Here is a 20,896-nt window from a genome sequence, read left to right on the forward strand (position 1 = left end):
TAAGATTGGAAAAATGAGAAACTGAGAGAAACCAATATTGACAGATTCATCTATTGTTAAGAAGAAGCTTGGGGGCTCTTTTTAGCCGTATGGATGTACAGAAAGATGTTGTATGCATGACCTGGTAGCAGTCTTTCTTATCCTGGATTTAACCAGGATCAACCAACATTCCAGAGAGTATGTTACATGGCAATCCTAACTACATCTACCCAGAAGTCTCAGAAGTCCCATTGAATTCAGTGGGGTTTACTTTCAGGTAAATTGGGCTAGGATTGACGCCTATGTCAGGAATGCTGAGCAAGGGCTGATCATCTCTCACTATCTTGATACGATGTGCTGTCCACAAAGCACACCAACATGTATCAACAAATACAGATCACCCGAATTTGGTGAAAACCTGTTTTTATGCAGAAGAGGCAGCATTGTGCGAAGGCGAGCATGCCTTCTGATGAGCAACTGGACATTCATAATGCAGATTCTTTGCAGTTGCAAACACAGAAATATGATTATTTTCCACAGAGCTATAATGTATAATGTTGATTTAAAATGCCACATTATTAACTTTCTACAGACATCAGGGTGCGGCTACTGAGGGAATATTTCATGCGGAGGAACAAAACTAATTTGCATGAATTAATTGCCTGTAATTAACATAAGTTGCAAATTGTTTTCATGAACTTAGCTGAGGCCAAAACTACAATGTGTTCTCTATGTGATGTGAAAATGTGGCATCAGCCCTTGGGGGAAACTGGAAGAAAAATCCTGAGAGATTAGAAATAACAACAATAGATTAGGGAATCATTTTACTGGCTTCACAGTTCAGAGTGTAAGCCTGTGGGTGGCATTTGTTCTTTTAATTCAATTGTTGTGCGGCACCGAGTGCCGAAGCACTTTCCAAGTAAGAACAGCTACAGAAATCACTACTCTAATAATTCCTGTCCTTTGCAACCCCTCTTTGGAAACCCCTTAGGTTTTCAATTTTTTTTGAAACAAAATCTTTACAACATCAAGGCCTGAAAATGTCATGTTACAAACAGAATGACCACTGCAATTGTCAGAATTCTAACACAAATATCTGAGTTTCCTTGTATGCGCCTTGAAAGCTGGATCCTCTGCCATTCCTACTGCATACATCAGTAGCAGCAGGCGGGGGGAGGGGGTGCCATTGTACACCTGGCCTCCCTTCAGCTGCTTCCTGTAAGGGACAAGGTTGGAATGGCTCTGGTGATGCAACTGACCTCCTCGCTGCCTCACCCTCCTTCCCCAAACCTTAAAGCAGAAGCAGCTCCACTGAAAGAAAGCTGGCGTTGCAGCTCCACCCAACAGGGCGAACCACTTTGGCTATGCAAAACACTGTACAAAAGGCAAGACTGCCACATGACAGCAGGCTTTGAGCTGCAGGTTGTCAGTACAAACATCTGAGGTCTGGGACAGATGCCTTTTAGGTTATAACCCTGCTCAATATTATGTGCAGCTGATTCCTCTGTGACAGCTCAGAGCCTCATTTGTGCCCAGTTGCCTTTTCTATTTTGATCTATTCTTTAGCACAGTTTCAGATTAAAAGGAGAGTTCCTGCCCCTGCTGCCCCTTGAGAGGGTTCCTTGAGCTCCATCCGTACAGGGCTCACCGGGTTCCCTTGTACCTCTGTAGAAACGGGCTGTGCTTGTGTGTCTCTTAATTAAGCTGGAAAGACAGGCAAACGGGTGGATTTGATTTGAGCGGTGGGTGAAGTGACTGCGCTGTCCCCAGAGGCTGTATTAAACTAAACCAAATAGACTAAGGATTCAGTTAGCTAATGAGGGGAGAAATGAGACCGAAAGAGAGGAAGATAGTGGGAATGGAGAGTTGGCAAAAACAGGAACACACACACACACACACACAGAGAGAGAGAGAGAGAGAGAGATCAGCTGAATGGAGCATAAATGGAGGAGGACAAGGAAAGGGACAGAAATAGAAGGGAGAAAAAGGTAGGAAGCTGTGTTGGTTTGTCTAGATCAGTACAGTGGTACCTCAGGTTACAGACGTTTCAGGTTACAGACTCCACTAACCCATAAATAGTACCTCGGCTTAAGAACTTTACCTCAGGATGAGAACAGAAATCGAGCGGCGGCAGCAGGAGGCCCCATTAGCTAAAGTGGTACCTCAGGTTAAGAACAGTTTCAGGTTAAGAACGGGCCTCCAGAACGAATTAAGTTCTTAACCCAAGGTACGACTGTATTGTTACTAGCAGTGCTTCGCTACATTTTCAGATAGGGAATCTCTCCCAGCCCTACAAGGAGATGCCAGAAATTGAACCCGGAACTTTCCGCATGCAAAGCAGTTGCTCTCACTAAGCTATGGCCCTTCCCCAAAAGAGAGGACAAGAACTGAAAGGGAGATATAGAACAAGGAAATGACTTCATGCGGAAGCAGGAAGAGGTGGAATGTACTTCAGACTGTTACTTCACCTATTAATCCCCCTCCCCATTCATTCATTTAGTGAACACAGACACTTGTTGCCCGGTGGGCTTACAAGCTATTTCTGCACCTAAACCACAGTGAGGTAACACCTTTATTGGGAACCAACCCAAATGTCACAGAGTTGTTTCCAGGACTGAGAACGAATTGATTAACTGCTTTATTTCATTTTTGTTTAAATGGGGGTATATCTATTGTTTCTTCTTGATCCCAGCAGTTCTTGGTACAACCTGTAATCTACAAAACACTTACCAGAGGCTAATATGCAATTACTCCATCTTAAAAGACTGTTACAAACTGCAGACTCTGGGGCTTTAGCATCATGAACTATTTTTTTTTTTTGCTACACTCACCCAACAAATAATTTTCCTAAACATCCAGTCTGAAGATGTCTGGAGGAACTCAAAAGCTTGCTCATGTCATTGTGACATCTTGGTTTGACCTAACCAATGTAGCATTCTAGTATGGCTTTAGCATCTCCCCTGCCCTGCAACGAGCCAACAGAGCTACTTATGTTTTTTATAGGCTACATCTTCCTCAGTCAACCTAGAGCAAATGTCTCCCATTCCATTTGCATAGGTGCCAGATTTGTTTGGTCTTCAGACCCTGGCCTCAGTTCACAGGACCACTACTGCTACTGCAAAGCCTCGAATTGGGGTTTCCTTCCATACTTTATTGTGGGGTGGGGAAGATGTGCAAGCCTAGTATAGAGTTGTGCACAAGATATAATCATAGAAGCTCTAAAGGAACATGGCAGATACAGGTGCCTTGTCCAGGTACTGCTTGATTATATACATAGGTCCTTAAATGCATGAACTACCTACCAGCTCCTAGGACCCCCCAAATTATCTACAGAAAGAGTAAACTCATTTGAACATTGTTGTGTTGATGCCCCAACAACCACAACATGCTAGATAACAGCCATACTATTCAAGGTACTCAGTATCACCTCAGACTGCTAAGTTAATTTATTGTTCACTGCCCACCAGTCTAACTACCTGTTCATGGTGTTCAATGCCCATGCTGATGGTGTTCACAAGGATGGCGATCATGATCCCACGGTTGAAGTATTTGCTCTCCACAATTCCCCTCAGTTTAACCCTGACTTCTTGCCACACGTCACTGCAGAGAGCCAGCTGTCCACCTTCTTCTCCATCCTCCTCCTCTTTCTCAAGGTCTGTAGTCCCGGTGCTTTGTTTTCTTCCATCTCCCTCCTCTTCACTGGCTCCTCTTCCCTCTTCCTGATCCGAATCGGCGCTCTCAAGCACGGAGAGTCTCCGGGCTGCTTCCCGCTGTGCCTTGTGACATCTTGGGCAGTTGCTGGGGTCAGACGTCAAAGTCATGGCAATCGGTTGGCCAAGGCCTTGTGGCACGTAATCAACACAGTTGTGCTTTCGGCATCGTCCTGGGGAATAATAAATACAGGGATCAAATTTAAGGGGAAAGCAGTCATTTTTCAGAACAGTGCTACATTTCCACATCTCAGTTAATCAAAACAGGTCCTAAACTGTATTGCTAGCCATTTTAAGCATGAAGGAAATTAAGCCCTGGAACCGTCTGCCAAGAGAAGTGTTAGGCTCATCATCACCGAGAGACTTTAATGGAGATTGCTTGTCTCTCAGAGACATGCTCTACTTCAGCTACAATAGATTAGACTCAATTGTGTTCAGCTCTGTAGTAGGGGTAGAATAATTCTCCAGACTGCAGGAATCACTAAATAAGAGGCCATGGTGTGTGTTATCTCAGAGGTGGGAAAAAATATCAAAGCTTCTTCTGTCCTTAAAATCTATGTTCCCCTAGTTATAACTTAAATAAATAGTTTCACTTGAAACTATTTATTGCTGAAAAGGTCCTTGCCTGTGTTCATCAGAACTGCTGAGTTTTTACTTAATGTCAGTGTTACCTGTTATATCTATAGAAAGAACAACAACATGAAGCGAAAGTATAAAGCAGTCCAATGTTTCAAACTTGCTCAAGAAGTTATGCTGATTTCAAGCTAGAAGCACAGACTTGTTTGCCCCTTTGTTCCTCAGCATGTGAAAATCTAGCAGAAACAAAAGGCACAACTTCATGCTCCTTTCTGGCACTACAGGTCATGCCACAATTTTTTAAAAAGATGTAGAAGATACTTTATCCCTGAATATGCAAAGTGTGAAGGCAACCAGTTCATCAGAAGCACAAGTAAAGGGAACTAGGCTTGACTGCAACTCCCTGCTGAGTGTGCAGGTTCACCCTGGCAAAACGGAGCAAAACTGGGCAGGCTGATCTGATTTGACAAGCTGAGGAAACCTCTTTAGCTTGCACTGGCAGTTGGGCTGTTCTTATAACCTAAGTAATCTTGTGGGATCCAGAGAGGGGTCAAAGTTGAGTGGCAGAGCACATGCTTTGCATGTAAACATCCCCCAGCACCTCTCAATAACTGGTAACACTGAGCTACATGGATCAATGGCATGACTCAGGGCCAAAGTAGATGAGACACAAAATGCATTTGTTAAAAATACAGTTTGCTCCTTTGAAGCTGCTGTATGCATTGATACTGACAACAACATGGGGTTTCCTCCAAATACATATATCAGCTTCAGAGATGGGTTTGGGGCATAGCTGCCAAGTATCCCGTATCCGCCGGGAAAACCCCTTTTTTCTTACCGTTTCCCGGCGGTCTCCCGTTTAGGTTAAAATCCCGGTATTGTCCCTTAAATTGGCTTTGGCCCGGCGGCCATTTTTCTGGTGCCGCTTTTTCTGGAAGTCGCTTCCGCGCATGACCGGAAGTTGCATGACGCAACTTCCGGTGGTGATTTGCCCTTCTATGGGTATCAGAAAATGGCGCCGCCGGCGCCGGAAGTCGCTTTTACGTGTTTCCGGTCATGCGCGGAAGCGACTTCCGGCGCTGGCGCCGCCATTTTCTGGTGCCCATAGAAGGGCGAAGCGCCACCGGAAGTCGCGTCACGCAACTTCCGGTCATGCGCGTGCTGCCGATCCCGGATCTTTAGGTCCCGAACTTGGCAGGTATGGTTGGGGGTTTGCTTTTTGTTTTATTAAACTCAGGACCACAGTAGGAGTGGAAAGAATTAAATCTCCCCTTCCTGTGTTCTGCAATCCCAATAAATATCAGCTACTATTTAAAATACATGTATATTACTGTAAATAATTATTTAACATTGCATCCAGTTTGGCCCTCAGTACAGTGGTACCTCGGTTTATGAACACAATTGGTTCCAGAAGTCTGTTCATAAACTGAAGCGTTCATAAACTGAAGTGAACTTTCCCATTGAAAGTAATGGAAAGTGGATTAATCCGTTCCAGATGGGTCTACGGAGTACTCAACCTGAAGCGTACTTAACCCGAAGCATGGGTGTAATTGGTTCCGGAAGTCTGTTCATAAACTGAAGCGTTCATAAACTGAAGCAAACTTTCCCATTGAAAGTAATGGAAAGTGAATGAATCCGTTCCAGATGGGTCCATGGTGTTTGTAAACCGAAAATTTGTAAACCGAGGTGTTCATAAACCGAGGTTCCACTGTATAAGGTAGCTTCCTATGATCAGACTGTAACTTAGAGACCCGCCCCTCCCCCATTTATTTATCAAACCCAACAGTCTTTAGATCAGGCATCCCCAAACTTCAGCCCTCCAGATGTTTTGGACTACAATTCCCATCTTCCCCGACCACTGGTCCTGTTAGCTAGGGATCATGGGAGTTGTAGGCCAAAACATCTGGAGGGCCGAGGTTGAGGAAGCCTGACATAGAGGAAGCCAAACATAGAGGAAGTTTGGAGATGCCTGCTTTAGATATTCAGCTACAGGGAGTGGGGTTGAAAGACAGCTGCAGTTATCTGAGAAATGTGCCTTTAGTTCCCAGTAGTGATTGGTGAGCTCCTTATTGCTTGATTTGGAAAAGGTTTGGGGTAAAATGTTCTCTTCATGTCAGAAGAGTCCTCCCCCCCCCACTCCAAGCCCATTCCAAAGATTCGGCTGAATCACATGGATGATGATGTCATCAGGAACATAATTGGGTTTGAAGGCCTCAACCTCCAAATAAATACCCCCCTCCATGTCCCCTTCTTTTCTCCACAAACTTATGAGTCTCAAGATGGCACCAAGGAATTTGGAAAGGGAAGTGGGCAGCTGTGGTGGTTTGTGGAGAGGGCTGATACCAGGATGAGCTCATTAAAACCGGGCCCAAACTTTGGTTAGGGTTTGATGTTTGAGTATGATTCACAAAGGGCTTAGGAAGCCAAAACCAGAGTTTGCTATTCTGAACTCACCCCCTTATGAATCTCAGCACTATTATTATTCCTGACATACCGCCATAAAAGTGTGCAAGTTTTCTTTTGGAATGAGGACAGAACATCAGAGCAGGAGTGGTCATGCAGAAAGAAATCATCACCTCTAGGTGATAAAATGTTCTCTCATCATTAGAAAGCCAGAGATTGCAGGTCTGGAAGAAAAAGCGATTTCTTTGCTTTATCCTTTCCCCTGCTAAATTCACCTTGATGGAAAGTTAAGCACTAAAATGTAGATTTGAATGTTGCTGTTCTCAGGCTAGAAATGCATGTTCAAGTACAGCATTTACCTACAGCCTGAGTTCCTTTACTGTTAGGTGCTCCTGGGTCCACAGATGGGCTTCTGCTGTGGAAGAGGCATTCCTTTTGCAATGCCATCTTGGAATGGATCCTTCAGGAAGAGCAGAGGTGTGATGCCATAGGCAAGAAAGGACCAGGCCAACAGGAAAGGGAGCCCAGCAATGGAAGGAAAGATGGGAATACAAGAATCCCAGTAAAGGGTGGTTCATTAGTTGGCATGGTTGGAGAGCTGTATTTCTGGAGCTAGATAAGGTCCAGGACAGCCCAAGAATTCAAGTAACACCTGAGTGACGTGGCATCATTTAAAAATATTAAACTACATTTTAAAATCTCTGAGACTCAACTGTGCTGAAGCCACTGTTGCTATCAGTAGAAAGAACTGTTGGTTATTGCAAACTTTTGTATGCCCTCCAGGATAATTTTACAGGACCATGGCTTGCTTTCCATGCCACAAATGATTCTAAATGTACTTTTTTATATTCAACTAATAAGCTGTTCAAAACGTCCTCCTGCGTAGTTTTTGCCACTGAGCTTTACTGCAGGCCTGTCCTCCTTAAAAATGCTAGATTACCTCAGTTTTAATGGTCAGTAAAGTCTAATCCTTTTGTAAAATCAGTTTCTGCAAATGTGTTTCCATTTGCCAGCCTCATGTTATCTTAAGGCAATTTTTCTGACCTACAAAAGGTGCTATTTTTCTCAACCTGAAGATCTGATGCACCCTAAATTAAATCAATGAAGAAATCTCTCACGTACAGATTCTACTCAGAGTTTGTCCATTGTACTGCCTTCTCCTCTATGGCCACTACGTAAATCTCTGTACCTACCACACAGTGTTTTCTATTAGCATAGTGGGTCATGTGTGTTTCAAGTACTGTACTCTGATTCATACGGGTGGTCTTATCAACCGCTCATCTCCTCTCTCTTCCCCTACCACCATCATTCTGCTGGCTTGGCCTCGCAAATCTTACTGTATTGCCTCTGGTCTTTCCTATTCATGCTCCTCTTGGCAGCGCTCGGCTCCATTCGGCCCAGGCGCCGATCCTGCAGGCTGTTGTAGAAGCCAAGGGTGCGGCGCTTGGCCTTGCGTACAATATGGCAGACATATTGGAAGATTTCTTCATAGCAGTCTCCTGGTTCCATGTAGCTGGCCACGGTGCTGGAGGACAGGTACCGTGCTCGCTGCTCCTGCATCAGTTGGTGCTCTCGCTGCTTGGTCTCCGAAAACTGTGTAGCAATGACCACCAGGCATAGGTTGATCATGAAGAATGAGCCCACCTAGGAACCAGAGGAGAAGAGAGGCATAAAGCATGAATTTAGAAGGAGGCGGGGAAACAAAAATCTGGGAGGGAAAAAGGGTACAGATACAGTTGAAATGCTGCCTCCTGGAGAAGTATATTTATTATTTACCTTTATGGAATACTTACATCCTGCTTTTCTGCTTGACAAAAGACCTCCAAGGTGGTTGAATATAGGTTTGCAAGTCTGTCATCAAGATGCATTAGGTTGGCAGGCAAGAGAAACAGGCCTTTTTTGGGTTGCGGTCCCATATTATGGAATTTGCTCCCCATTTTTAAATAGGCCTTGAAGACGTTCCTCTTTCAAGCTGGTTTTAACTAATATTCAGAATGCTCGAACATGAGTTTGACCAAACTGCGGGAGGCAGTGGAAGACAGGAGTGCCTGGCGTGCTATGGTCCATGGGGTCACGAAGAGTCGGACACGACTAAATGACTAAACAACAACAGAATGCTCTAGATTGTTTTCAACTATTGCTGTTCTAATGTTCCATTTTAAACCGCTTTTAATTAACATATGTACTGCTGCAGTTCAATTGCTTCTATGCTTTCTAATTGCTTCTAATATTTTAGCATTGATTGTGATTTAAATGTTAGGTTATGATTGTAACAAGGAATAGGAATTTTATAGGATTATTTAGTTTTTTTAGTATGATTTCAGCTGCCTTGAGATGGTTAGCCCTGTAAGGCAGCATACAAATGATTAAATAAATAAATACATGCATTTTAAAGGCAGTAGAAACTCTAGGAGGATGGAAGGAAAAGAGAATGATGATTGGAAATGCCCATGCCTAAGATACCGCTACTGCTGCTGTGGCTGTAGGAACAACCTTAATTTGGGACAGGTCCTCATTTAGAAGATTTCCAGGTACATTCCATGATGGGAAAATACCAGTCCGTAAGTGACTGTGGAGGCCAATTCTGGATCCACACATCCTTCCACAGTGGGGACTTCCGGGTGTTAGTTGATCACAGTGTGGATTTACCAAACGTGCCTTCCTCTTAGCACGTTTCTCTCTTGCATCCTGAGTCTGAGTGTCTTCAAAGCCCATGACACTTTTGGTAAAGGCTGTTCTCCAACTGGAGTGCTCACAGGCCAGTGTTCCCAATTGTTAGTGTTTATACTACATTTTTTAAGATTTGTCTTGAGACAGTCTTTAAACCTCTTTTGTTGACGACCAGCATTACGCTTTCCATTTTTAAGTTCAGAATAGAGCAGTTGCATCTGGACAACATGACCAGTCCAGTGAAGTTGATGTTGAAGAATCATTGCTACAAAAACCCATTCTACAACTCATACATTATAAACCAATACAAAAGGGCTATTTACCTCATCACGCACAAGCTAACCCAGTATAACACATGAAAATAAGGGGAAACATCTTTCCAAATGCACTCTGAAGGTCATCTACCTCACAATCTGTTGGGTTCCTCCTACAGGGAACCTTCCCCTCTCCTGTTCACCAGCACTTTGCCCAGTGAGAGCAGCAGCAGCGGGTCAGGTGAGGGGAATCAGGAAGTTAGCGGGATGGAGGTGTGAGGGCTCAGTGATGCTGGAGAGCCTTTGCAACGCCCTGACCAACAGGTGGAGCGGAACATGCAGCCCCTTCCGCGCCCAAATTAAGGCGCGCCACCAAATGTAAGGTCGGGAGGAGGCGTTTTGGGGTGCCCAAGCTCTTATGCTGGTCCCGCAGCCGGAAACATCCACTCCCGGTGAGTGACTGAGAGGTCATGTTTTCTGCTATCCCTGCACTGTAAATACCATGCACAATAAAACTAAAGACAGTGTGGACTTGGGCGTCTTTACTCGAGAGTAGCTGCAACAGCACCATTACAACACCGAAGAGAACTGATCCAAGAATAAGCATAAAGAGCCTATTCTGCCACCTACTCGAGTCATAAGAAGGGTGTGGGGGAGTGATTGTTTCTCCACCTAGCTGTGTTCAAACATAATTCCCCACGTGATGCCTCTGCAATCCTGGCACTCAGCTCACATAGGCAAAGGTGCCAAAAGGGTCCATCAGAATATTCAATCCAGGATCTATTTCAGCATTTCAAAGGGGGCACATTACTGCAAGCACTTGAATAAGCTTTGAAGAACTGAAATGTTCTTCACTGGCCAGCTTCTGTGTTAGGACAATATGCCGTTTCAAAATAATATAGAGAGGATTTTTATTTATTGAAAAAATGGCCTTCAAAGCTGTTCTAAAGCTGTTTTGCCTTTAACCATCTGGTCCTCCTCCACTTCAGCCTGTCCACTCTTTACAATACTGAACACAGTGTTGGAGGGAAAAAGAAAAGAGGGAGAAAATGCTGTTTGGTTTAAAATAATGCCCTCTGACCTGTAAGGATTTTGCAAAATGCTCTCTGCTTTTCTTGTTTGAAATTGCGACGGTTGTGAGTCCTCTCCTCTTCTATATGCATTCCCTCACACATTCCTGGCCTCACCATTTTGACTGAACAGAAATGGCAAGTATTTTATGAGTCTTCCGAGAGTAGAGCCTTCCCCAACCTGGTGCCTTTCAGATGTTTGGGACTCCAACTCCCATCAGCCCCAGCCCACACATTGGGGAAAAGCTGTATGGGAATGTACACCAGGACTGGGGAAGCTGTAGCCTGCTAGATCTTGCTGGACTCCAAGTCTCATTGTTTCTATTTATTGTTCATGCTGGGTGGGGCTGATGGGAGTTGGAGTCCAACAACATCTGCAGAGTTACAGCTTCTCCAGCCCTAGTGCAGAAACCACCCCCCCTCACCTGCAAGTCGGTGGGTGAATGGAAAGAGAAGATGGAATCCAACCTTCAGCGTCACAAACTGCAAGACCAGAATGCAACCTCATTCATAAAGAGGGAGAAAATGAAATGTTATATGGGCATTTAGTTTAGCTGGTGTAGACTAGCCTCCCAAAGAGGGATACAGGAAAAAGGGGACATGAGTTTTGCAAGAGACTAGAATCTTCCATTCGCTACAGAAAATGTATAGAGGCATCCAGCACCCTTATCCATAGTAAAAAGGGCAACAACAGAACTGAAGCTGATATGGGTAGGAAGAAAGGTTGGGGGGGGATATATATTCAGGTTATACAGAGAAGTTGAGGAGGATTTTGGTCTGAGGGTGCTGGAACATTTGCTCTGGACAACAGAAGAAGAGGTTAAAAACCACACTCTTAACAAGAATTAATGGCTGTGCTCCTTATTATACCACTATTGGTGATGGAAAACGTGTGTTGGGGTATATCAAGATTTTGCTGGCAGAAAAAGTAAAGTAAAGTCAATGTAGTTATTGTAGGGAAGGGGTGAGAGAAAATTGGTTCAATTTATATTTTAAAACATCTAGTGAGTGATTCCTGAGACAATATGCAAATAGAAACACAGTTATCCTTTGAAAAACACACCTACACAATTTGCAACAGTTTTCCAACAAAAAATGTGTACGAAAATGCATATATCGGGGAAAGGATGCATAATAATGCATTTATGTACACTAAAAGGCTAACAATTTTTTGGAAGAACTTCTCAATTTTTTTAACAACTGATGTGTGAATTTGGAGATCTGAATTTAGGATTGATAAAAAAGGGAAAGTGAGAGAAACCAAAACTGATGTGAGGATTGTTTCTAAAAGCATGTCCTTGAATATTTTTTTCAAAATGTAAATTTTTAGTACATGGGGGTATTTTGCTTCTTTCCTTTTTGCCAGAGCTGTGGTCCAAGTTTTGTGGATGTGGGAGAATTCTGACAAAAAGGGAAATAGGAGCAGAAATTGCTGATATTTGCTTAATTGTCCCATGTCCAGATGGAGATCAATCCATTGCAAATGATTAGTATTCTCTGGTGTTGTTGCTTTCAGTCAGCAAAAATATGTAATTCATTATGTCACTCACACACACCGCCATTTTGCATTGAGATTTCTTTGCATTGAAATGAATGGGGTGGAATAAATGAGAACACAATTACATAAGTTATGTAGGCTTTGTAATTTTGCCACAGTGGACAATGAGACAAATAATATAGTTTTTTAAATAGAAGATGAACTGCAGCAGAATAGAAGCAGTGCTGCAAGCAATTACAGGGTGGAATGGAAACCAGTGTCTTCTTACATACCAACTTCCCATAAGCAAGCAAGTTAACAGCTGTTATAGGGGTTCTGGAGACCCCATCCAACTGGTTTCTCCAGTGATGTGCCCAGGCCTTCGTGTTCTATTTATCAATTCCACGAAGCCAGCATGGACTGTGATGCTTCTTGGAGCCAGTTCAGAGGAAATGCCAATGGCTGCTTCAGGCTAGCCATTGGGTGAACTGCCAGGTATGCATGGACTTCTCCAGGAGTCCCAAAGGTCTGGGTTTTTTAATTGGTTTTCTTTAAAAATGAGGTATGGAGAACAAAGAAGGTGCTTTCATTCTCAATAAGAAAAACAAGCAGCTCAGGAAAAGGAAAGGTGTTTCAGCTTTTCAATCCCAATTTAAAATACTCTCTGATTTCCTTTTTTCATTAGCTTTTATTGCTTCTTTTTAATCACCTACTTAACTCATGCCTGTGGACACTAGCTTGGAAACACTGAAAGTCTAAGTGACTACATCTCCTTTAGATGAATGTGACAGAATGAAGAAAGAAAGAAAGCCTGCAACATAGGTTCAGATCATCAGCGATTCATCAACATCTTATTTGCTCATTTTATCCAAAAAGAAGGCATCCCCCCAAAAGCCCCCAATCTATATTATTTCTCTTACCATCACTACCGCTTTTTTCTTCTGCCATTCACTGTGATCCATGTTTCTAAGTTATGCCTTAGGCCAGCCTAGGGCAGCCTAGTGCCCTTCAGATATTTTGAACTACAACTCCCATCAGCTCCAGCTAGCAGGACCAAAGGCTGCCTAAGGCTGGCAATGGTTGCTATAGACTATAAATTCACTGGACCATGGACTGTAAGTACTTAGCAATCATAAATTACCCTTTAAGTGAGGAGAACAGGAGAACAAAATGTCAGAAATGTCTCGAGTGAACTCTAGCTTCTCATTCTAAAAAGGGGATGCTAAATTTGATCCTTGAATTTCCTGGAATGATTTTGCTACGTGGAAAAAGAAAAAAAGCCAGAACTGGAATTCTTTGCGTTTTGGAATGACCTACAATTAGCACATTTTGCTTCCTTCATCTGCGTTTGCTACAATGTATGTTTCAGGCTCCTAGATTAATTGGGACATTGACAGGATCCTATCAACTCTGGTGAAAGGACAATTGTACTTACAATGATCAGCAAGATGAAGTAGATGAAGTTGTAGAATGAATGAGCATCCATCACATAGTACATAATCTCCACCCACCCTTCCAGTGTAATCACCTATAGAAAAAGAAAACAAGAACAAAAAATGTAAATAACTACAGAAAGACAGTAATGTAAAGCAGTCAGATCCATTCTAATGAGTTGACTGCTCCAGTCCACACATTTTGTGTTATTTTCAGTGTTAGGAACCCTCCACTTGCTGCAAAAAAGCAGAACCCACAAATCCTATAAATCTTTCCAGTCCACTAAAGTAGCACTAATTTGATCTGGGTCAGCAGTGCAGTATCTTTTCACTATGACATGAATGGAGGGATAGGAGTTTTGCTCCTGTGGACTCTCGGAATCCAGTTGGGCTCTCTGAATCTGACACATTTAGCTGAATGAGAGCCAACCAAAGTTTAGCACTTCTAAGTGAGTGCTGTTGATTTCAATAACATTTAAGTGTGTCCTTAACTTCCCCAATGAAATCAATTGGCAGAATATTCCATGTTCGTCTATCCCATAACCCTGACTAATGGCCATAATGGCTGGAGCTGATGGGAGCTGGAGTCCAAGAACATCTGGAGGACTACAAGTTCCTCATCTTTGATCCAACCCATATAATATTTCCATCACAAAAGTAGCCTGACAACTATGCTATCACCACATGAATAATACCACATATGCTGAGACCCACACTACTGTTTCAGTAAAGGACTGTAAATCACTAGTGAGAAGAAGTGTAGGTCACATTTATAGACTTAGGACTGCTTCCTGGACATCTCAGTTCAGATTACCTGAAATATAACAATCCATGCATAGCCAATATTATCAAAGTTGATAGCCCCTTTGTGTGGGTTGGCATTGCCCGTGCGACACTCATTGTAATACTGGTTCCAGTTGACACACATGCCGCTGACGTTGAACTCCTGTCTTACTGAGGTGTAGTAGTAATAGTCATCCTTGTCCAAACAGCAAACGTGGCCTCGCTCTTTCAGTGGGGGGATCTCGTGACAGCCCATGATTCCATTATCTCCTGACAGTGAACAGATGAAGGGCTTTTCATCGTCCTCCTCAGGTTGATAATAGAGAGGAAGGGTGATGTTACCTTGTCTGAGGAGACACAAAGGGCACACTAATTAATTTGTTATTGCAAACACTAGAGTTAATAATATTCCTGGTGATGGGCAGGATCACAATAACCTTCCAGCCATCTATTACAGGGATATATCTTATTAAGGATCCTGAAGTGTCACAGAAAATGAGCTGCTGGTTTCCCATTTAACACTAGCCACAGTTTGCTGTGATGTCTGACTTAGCAAACTATGGCTAGCACTCATCCCTCCAAACCGGCATGATGAAACAGGAAGTTTCTAATTCTAGGGAAACAGAAATTACACAGGGAAAGGAAACAGTGAGAGACAGCAGGAAGGGTGGGGAGTGAATGAGTCTGTGGCTCATTCAGGATGACCCAAACAGTGGTCTAGAGAATCAGCTCAACTGAACTACAGCCCTTAGCAAAAATCAATTTCTACACATTGAGGAGGGCGGGGGGGGGAGGTTTTAAGAAAGGCCACAGTAAGAGTGCAAGTTTTTATTCATTTTTCTTCCCCAAGTGGCATATTTTCCACATAGTTAGAACTAAAATAGATAGCAGATGTATGCCTCATGCAGCAAATGGGTAGTCTGGTGCTGTGCCAGTGTATGGAAGCATTTAACATACTTATTTCCTAACATCTGACAGCAGTACTTCCCATAATATTGAATCCAAACTTAAAACTGTAGAATCCCACAGAATTCGAGATTTGTAGAAAATTAAAAAGACCATGGATAATCTTAAAATATTACAGCAGAGTCTGGAATGGCAGGATCAGCTGCTGTAGCTATGGGCTGCTTCGCCCATTATTTTTCGGAGGTATGCCAAAGATGTTTTAAGTGCAGACCTGAAAATGTAACATGAATGTACTAGACATGTTGCTTTTTTAAAAATGCATCATGAAGGTGTGTACATTAGGGAGTGAGGATTGGCTGCAACTCCTGCTGTGGAATGTGAGAGATGGCCTGGAGGCTGAGCTACAACTTCCAAATTGACACATCTCTAGCATTACAAATCCACAGGGCCTGAGCACTTGGGTCAGGGCCAACAGCCAGGTGATCTAGGCAGCCAACCAGAGATCGTGACCCTGCCTCCCCTGGGTTGTCAGCCAGGTTGTCAGGAAACCTTTTCTAAACAGCAGGGGGGCAACTTAGGGAAGCATGTGCGAGGTTGCTAAGCAACTTCGGAAACTGAATATGGTAGAGGAGAAAGCCTAGGGGCCTAAGAGGCATTTACTGGGTAATTCCAATCAAATGGTCATTTTGTTAGTGATTATCATTCAGATTAAAAATAGAAGGTTCTGCATGAATCATAGGAATCATGCTGACAGGTTTTTTGTGTGTTTTTTAAAGACTGTTTTGGAGATAAAAACACACACATTCTAGCATATCTTAGCCAATGGCAACCAAGCCTTTCTCAGATGTAAATATCTTGGGAGTCAGAAGGGGCAGAGAGGAGTTGTGGGTGGCCTAGGAAGGGTAGGACTAGGGATGGAAGGAATTTGATTCTGTTTGCATTTAAAACCAGATTTTTCAAGTTTAAACTTTCTGAAACACGGCCATCCTTCAAAATTTGCACATAACTGAATTTTGTGAAGGAGTTCTCAAACCAAACAATGTGTACAAAAATGGATATACTGGGGGGGGGGATGTGCATTAAAAATGAAAAAACTAGTGAAAGAACATGCAAAAGTGCATTGAATTAGGAAAATTGCTTGCAAAATGTGTATGTGAGTTAAAACTGCATACCAATATGTGTTTATTGGGGGAAATGCACTAAAATGCTGAATAATTTTCCACGAGGATTTGTTTTATTGCAAATTGTTGCAGATGTTTAATTTCTAATTTTAAATTTAAGATTGGAAAAATAAAAAAACCTAAAGAACTAAAACCAACAAATTATTTGATTCCTAGGCAGGACCATAAGGTTCACTCAGTAGGGGACCCCAGATTCTGGCCATAGGTCAGTCTTTTGGTGGATTGGCAGTCTCTACTCGATAGGACTGCTTCCTTTATCATTTGTGCAATATACAGTATATAAAGCTGGCAGGACACGGGATGAAGTTGGCTGTTGGTAGCAGCAGCCAAATATCACAGCCATTTTGCCTTTGATAGGAACAGAGCACATTGTGTCATTCTTTAAGCCTGTAATGAAGACATAAGGCAAATGCAGCCTTGCAAATATTCATAAAGTGACATGAATGAGCTACATATATGAAATATATATTGTTGATCCGGTTCAAGGGACTTGGTAGGGCTTTAATAACGGCTTGCTAGGGTTGTTGCTTGAGGTTTTTTTAAAAAAAACAAAACTCTGATTTGGCTATAAGGATGCTTTAAATTGCTGGTTTGTATGTCATAACTATTTATCTGTGTCCACGTTGTTTTAGTGAGCTGGGGTTTGGAATTCTTTGTTAGCGTCTTAGTGTATTTTTAAGTGGAAAAGTGAAAAATAAAAATAAATAAAACAAAATAAAATGCCCACTCAGAAATGCATGCTCAGCTTAGGCCCAGGCTATGTGAAGGACCATATTCTCCCAGCCTGGGCCCTGAGATCTTTGGGGTAAGCCCTTTTCTTGGTTCTGCCCCCTAACAGGCATGCTTGGTGGGGACGCAAGAGAGGGCCTTCTCAGTGGCTGCTCCCAGACTTTGCAACTTTTCAGTAAAAGGAAGACTGTGAAGCTTCCTGCCATGCTGTCTGATGTGGTTATTCTCCTCTGCCCCCTCCAAAAGCTATGCACCCCAATATATGATCTGGGTTCCCCCCAACCCTCTGGACCTGATTTGGGGAGGGTACAAGGGTGTACAAGGGTGTAGTGAATATGTTTAGTTTGATAGTTCCCTAAGGTTGTGAACTAGCTCAGCAACAAAGGAAGTTAAGAAGGGGTAAAGATAAGAGAGGCTTGCTTCACAGACAGTTTCATCTCCCCATCACTCACATTGTCAAGTTCTCTTCCATGAAACAGCGGTTTCTCAGCAGACCAGCCCATAGCTGCACCCCAATGATGCCAAAGATGAAGAAGACGAAGAAGCAGAGAAGCAGAACGTTCCCCAGCATAGGCAGGGTGTCCAAAAGCAAATTCACCAGGATTCGCATGCCTGCAAGAGGGACCAGGGCCAGGAAAGGAAAGGAGAGAGGGACAGATCACGGCATAGGAGGAAGGAAGGTAATTGAAAAAAAGAAAGGGAAAGGAGATATAAAACAGAATGGGGAAAGAAAGAAAGAAGACGACGTTATGTGGGGGGAATCCTGAATCAAAACAAGGTGGAGGCAGCTAGAGAACTCTATAAAGGAGGTGTGGGGAACTTTTGGCCTTGCAGATGTTGCTGAACTACAACTCCCATCACCCCCCCCCCTGGCCATTGGCCTTGCTTGCTAAGGTTGCTGGGAGCTGTAGTTCAGCAACATCTGCAAGGCCAAAAGTTCCCCATTCCTGTGCAGCAGTTTTGCAGCTCTGAATTAAGTCCAGTAGCACGTTTAGCCAAATGGTGAATCCAGGCCTATATACGCAGGTCATATCTGTTCTTATTTGAACATATTACTTATGCAATGTCTCCAAATATATGAGGTGCTTTCAAAAAATCAGGATACAAGGGACTCAGCCTCTGGGGCTGCTGACATAATACATGCCTTACAATGTCAGAATGCAAAGATGGGAAAAAAGGGGGGGGAGAAAAGGTAATGTGTGAAACTTCAATTTGTTGACAAACCCTACCATGTTTTGAGCTAAAATGCATTCTTCATCAGGGAATATTTACTTCAAAGAAAGCTTCTGTTCAGAGAGCCAATAAGAAGGAGCTCCTCAATCATATCTAAGAATGGCTTTCTTTGAACTACATATCACTTAATGAAGAGAGCATTTTAGTTCACAATGCAGTGGCTTTTGCCATGCACTTTTTCTTCTTCATTTCCTTTGGATCTTGATTAATGGGACGCTACCCTATTCTTGTGCATAGCATCTGTAGCATCTTCAGACTCCAACAGCTGAATAAACTTTGGGCTTGTTTCTCTCCCTGATCCCTTTACTCTGCTAAGATAATGGACTAACCCCTTGGATAGGATAGATTGCACCCGTTTACTAAATTAATTACATTCTCTGTGTTCCCTGTGGTCACTTGAGTTCTGCAAATTCTTCCAAGCATCAATCACATTCCTAATCCCCCCACCTGCTTCCCTCTCCACAGCTGAGACTCCCTATTGCAGGGGTCCAGGGAATTTCACGTTACAAGATGCTGCATGTAGGCCAGCATATAATTAACTAATTAGCTATTTATAACTAGTTCATTACTTCAAATGGCTGGGGAAGGGAGAGGGAAAGATAAGATTAGGATTCAGCGACAATCCCTAGAGGCACCAGTTAATCCCCTTTTTATGCCCACTGTCAAGTAATTAGCCACATCAAGTTGCGCTTTACACTTTGTCTCATTTTCCTGTTTTATTCTGTTCCTGCGCCTGGGAATAAGGGACTCTGAGCTCAAGGAGAGCACCTGGAATTGGGTACAATGAAGGCTTGGGGCATTCATAGATATAGGTGCCATTTGCACAGGTACAGCTATTAATTCCCATTAAATTTTTTTTTGAGGTTTTCAATGAACAATTTGTGTCCTGAAACCTCTTTTCTTTAAGATCTGTGAAATCCAAGTGAGAGAAGAAATGAACAGATGTCCAAAACTGTTCACATAGCAGCAGTGGCAAGTGAACAGCACTTCCATACAGATTTGCCACTGGTATTAACATTTAACTCCAGGGGCTTTGATTTTAATCAATGGGGCGACATCGTTTTATAGCCATCTTACCACTGCATGTCTTGTGGAATTAGAAGTCCCGAGACTGACATCTTTTCCAGCAAAATCACGAATAACAATGAAATATACTGTCAGTATTTTCTCTCTCCGAGTGGCAGTGGCTAGGATTCAACAGCAGAAGAGGGCTGTTGACCTCATGCCTTTCTTGAGGGCTTCCAGAAGCATTTGGTGTGGGAAACTGAATGCTGGACTAGACAGGCCTTTGGTCTCTTCTTACGACCATATTTGACCATATATATCCAGCATCTTAGAAGAGCAGAAGCGGGTGGGGTGCTGCGTCAATTCAAGTAGCATAAATGACTGAGGAGAGAAGTGTGGATAATGTTGAGTCCCGGTTGTGGAAGAGGCCTCTGGCAAGAGTGAGTGGGAAAGGATGAGTACAGTCATACCTCATGTTACGTCCAGGGCCGGCTCTGGGGGTAGGCTGGGTGGCGTGGGGCGCCAGGGCGCCAGGTCGGCAGGGGGGCGCTGCACGGCGAAGCCACGCAGAAACCACGCTGTGCGCTGCGCCCACCCACCAGCCGCGGGAAGAAAGGTGGCGGGGGCGCTGGAGTGATCTGCGCACCACGGCGCCAGGGCGCCCGACCTGCTTAAGACGGCCCTGGTTACGTCTGCTTCAGGATGTGTCTTTACGGGATATAGACGCACAGAACCCGGAAGTCCCGGAATGGGTTATGGTACTTCGGTGTTTGGTGCACGCGCATGTGCAGAACTGCTAAATTGCGCTTTGCGCATGAGCACCGAATTACGTCACTCGCCTGTGCAGACACGGCGCTTCAGGATGTGGCCTTTTCATGTTGCGAACGGGCCTCCGGAACGGATCTCGTTCGCAACCAGAGGTACCACTGTATATCTAATAAACCTGCAAGAAATTTCACATGGGACAAATTTTCCACTTGTAAATAACTTGGGAACATTTCAGGTCCTCACTGCCTGAACACCATACATCATGCCATAACTGTCCTTCAAAAGAATGTAAGAAGGGGCTGCTGGATCAGGCCAGAGGCCCATCTAGTCTAGCTTCCTGTTCTCATAGGGGCCACCCAGATGCCTATTGGAAACCCACAAGCAGGACCTGGGTGCAACACACCTCTTCCCTCCTGCAGTTACCAGCAACTGACATTCAGAAGCATTCAGCCTCCAACAGCAGAGGAATTAATCATATTTATATATCACAGGTAAATAAGAATGTGGTGGAGGAGAACCAGGGACCATAGCTGCCAAGTATCCCGTATCCGCCGGGAAAACCCCTTTTTTCTTACCGTTTCCCGGCGGTCTCCCGGTATTGTCCCTTAAATTGGCTTCTGCCCGGCGGCCATTTTTCTGGTGCCGCTTTGCCCTTCTATGGGCACCAGAAAATGGCGGCGCTGGCGCCGGAAGTCGCTTCCGCGCATGACCGGAAGTTG

The 20,896-nt window shown here is 43.7% G+C and overlaps 1 protein-coding gene across 1 annotated transcript in view; it reads right to left on the reverse strand.

Moving 5' to 3' along the window:
• The window catches only part of CACNA1I (calcium voltage-gated channel subunit alpha1 I), a 269,708-nt gene that overhangs the window by 65,633 nt on the left and 183,179 nt on the right, over positions 1-20,896 (reverse strand). The window contains exons 5-9 of the mRNA XM_035128273.2: positions 17,624-17,783; positions 14,387-14,702; positions 13,575-13,667; positions 8,006-8,312; positions 3,456-3,862 (exon numbers count right to left, since the gene is read on the reverse strand). Coding sequence (XP_034984164.2) covers positions 3,456-3,862; positions 8,006-8,312; positions 13,575-13,667; positions 14,387-14,702; positions 17,624-17,783 — 1,283 coding nt within the window. The remainder of the gene's footprint in view (positions 1-3,455; positions 3,863-8,005; positions 8,313-13,574; positions 13,668-14,386; positions 14,703-17,623; positions 17,784-20,896) is intronic.

The sequence above is a fragment of the Zootoca vivipara genome, chromosome 10, assembly GCF_963506605.1.
Source record: "Zootoca vivipara chromosome 10, rZooViv1.1, whole genome shotgun sequence".
NCBI lineage: Eukaryota > Metazoa > Chordata > Lepidosauria > Squamata > Lacertidae > Zootoca > Zootoca vivipara.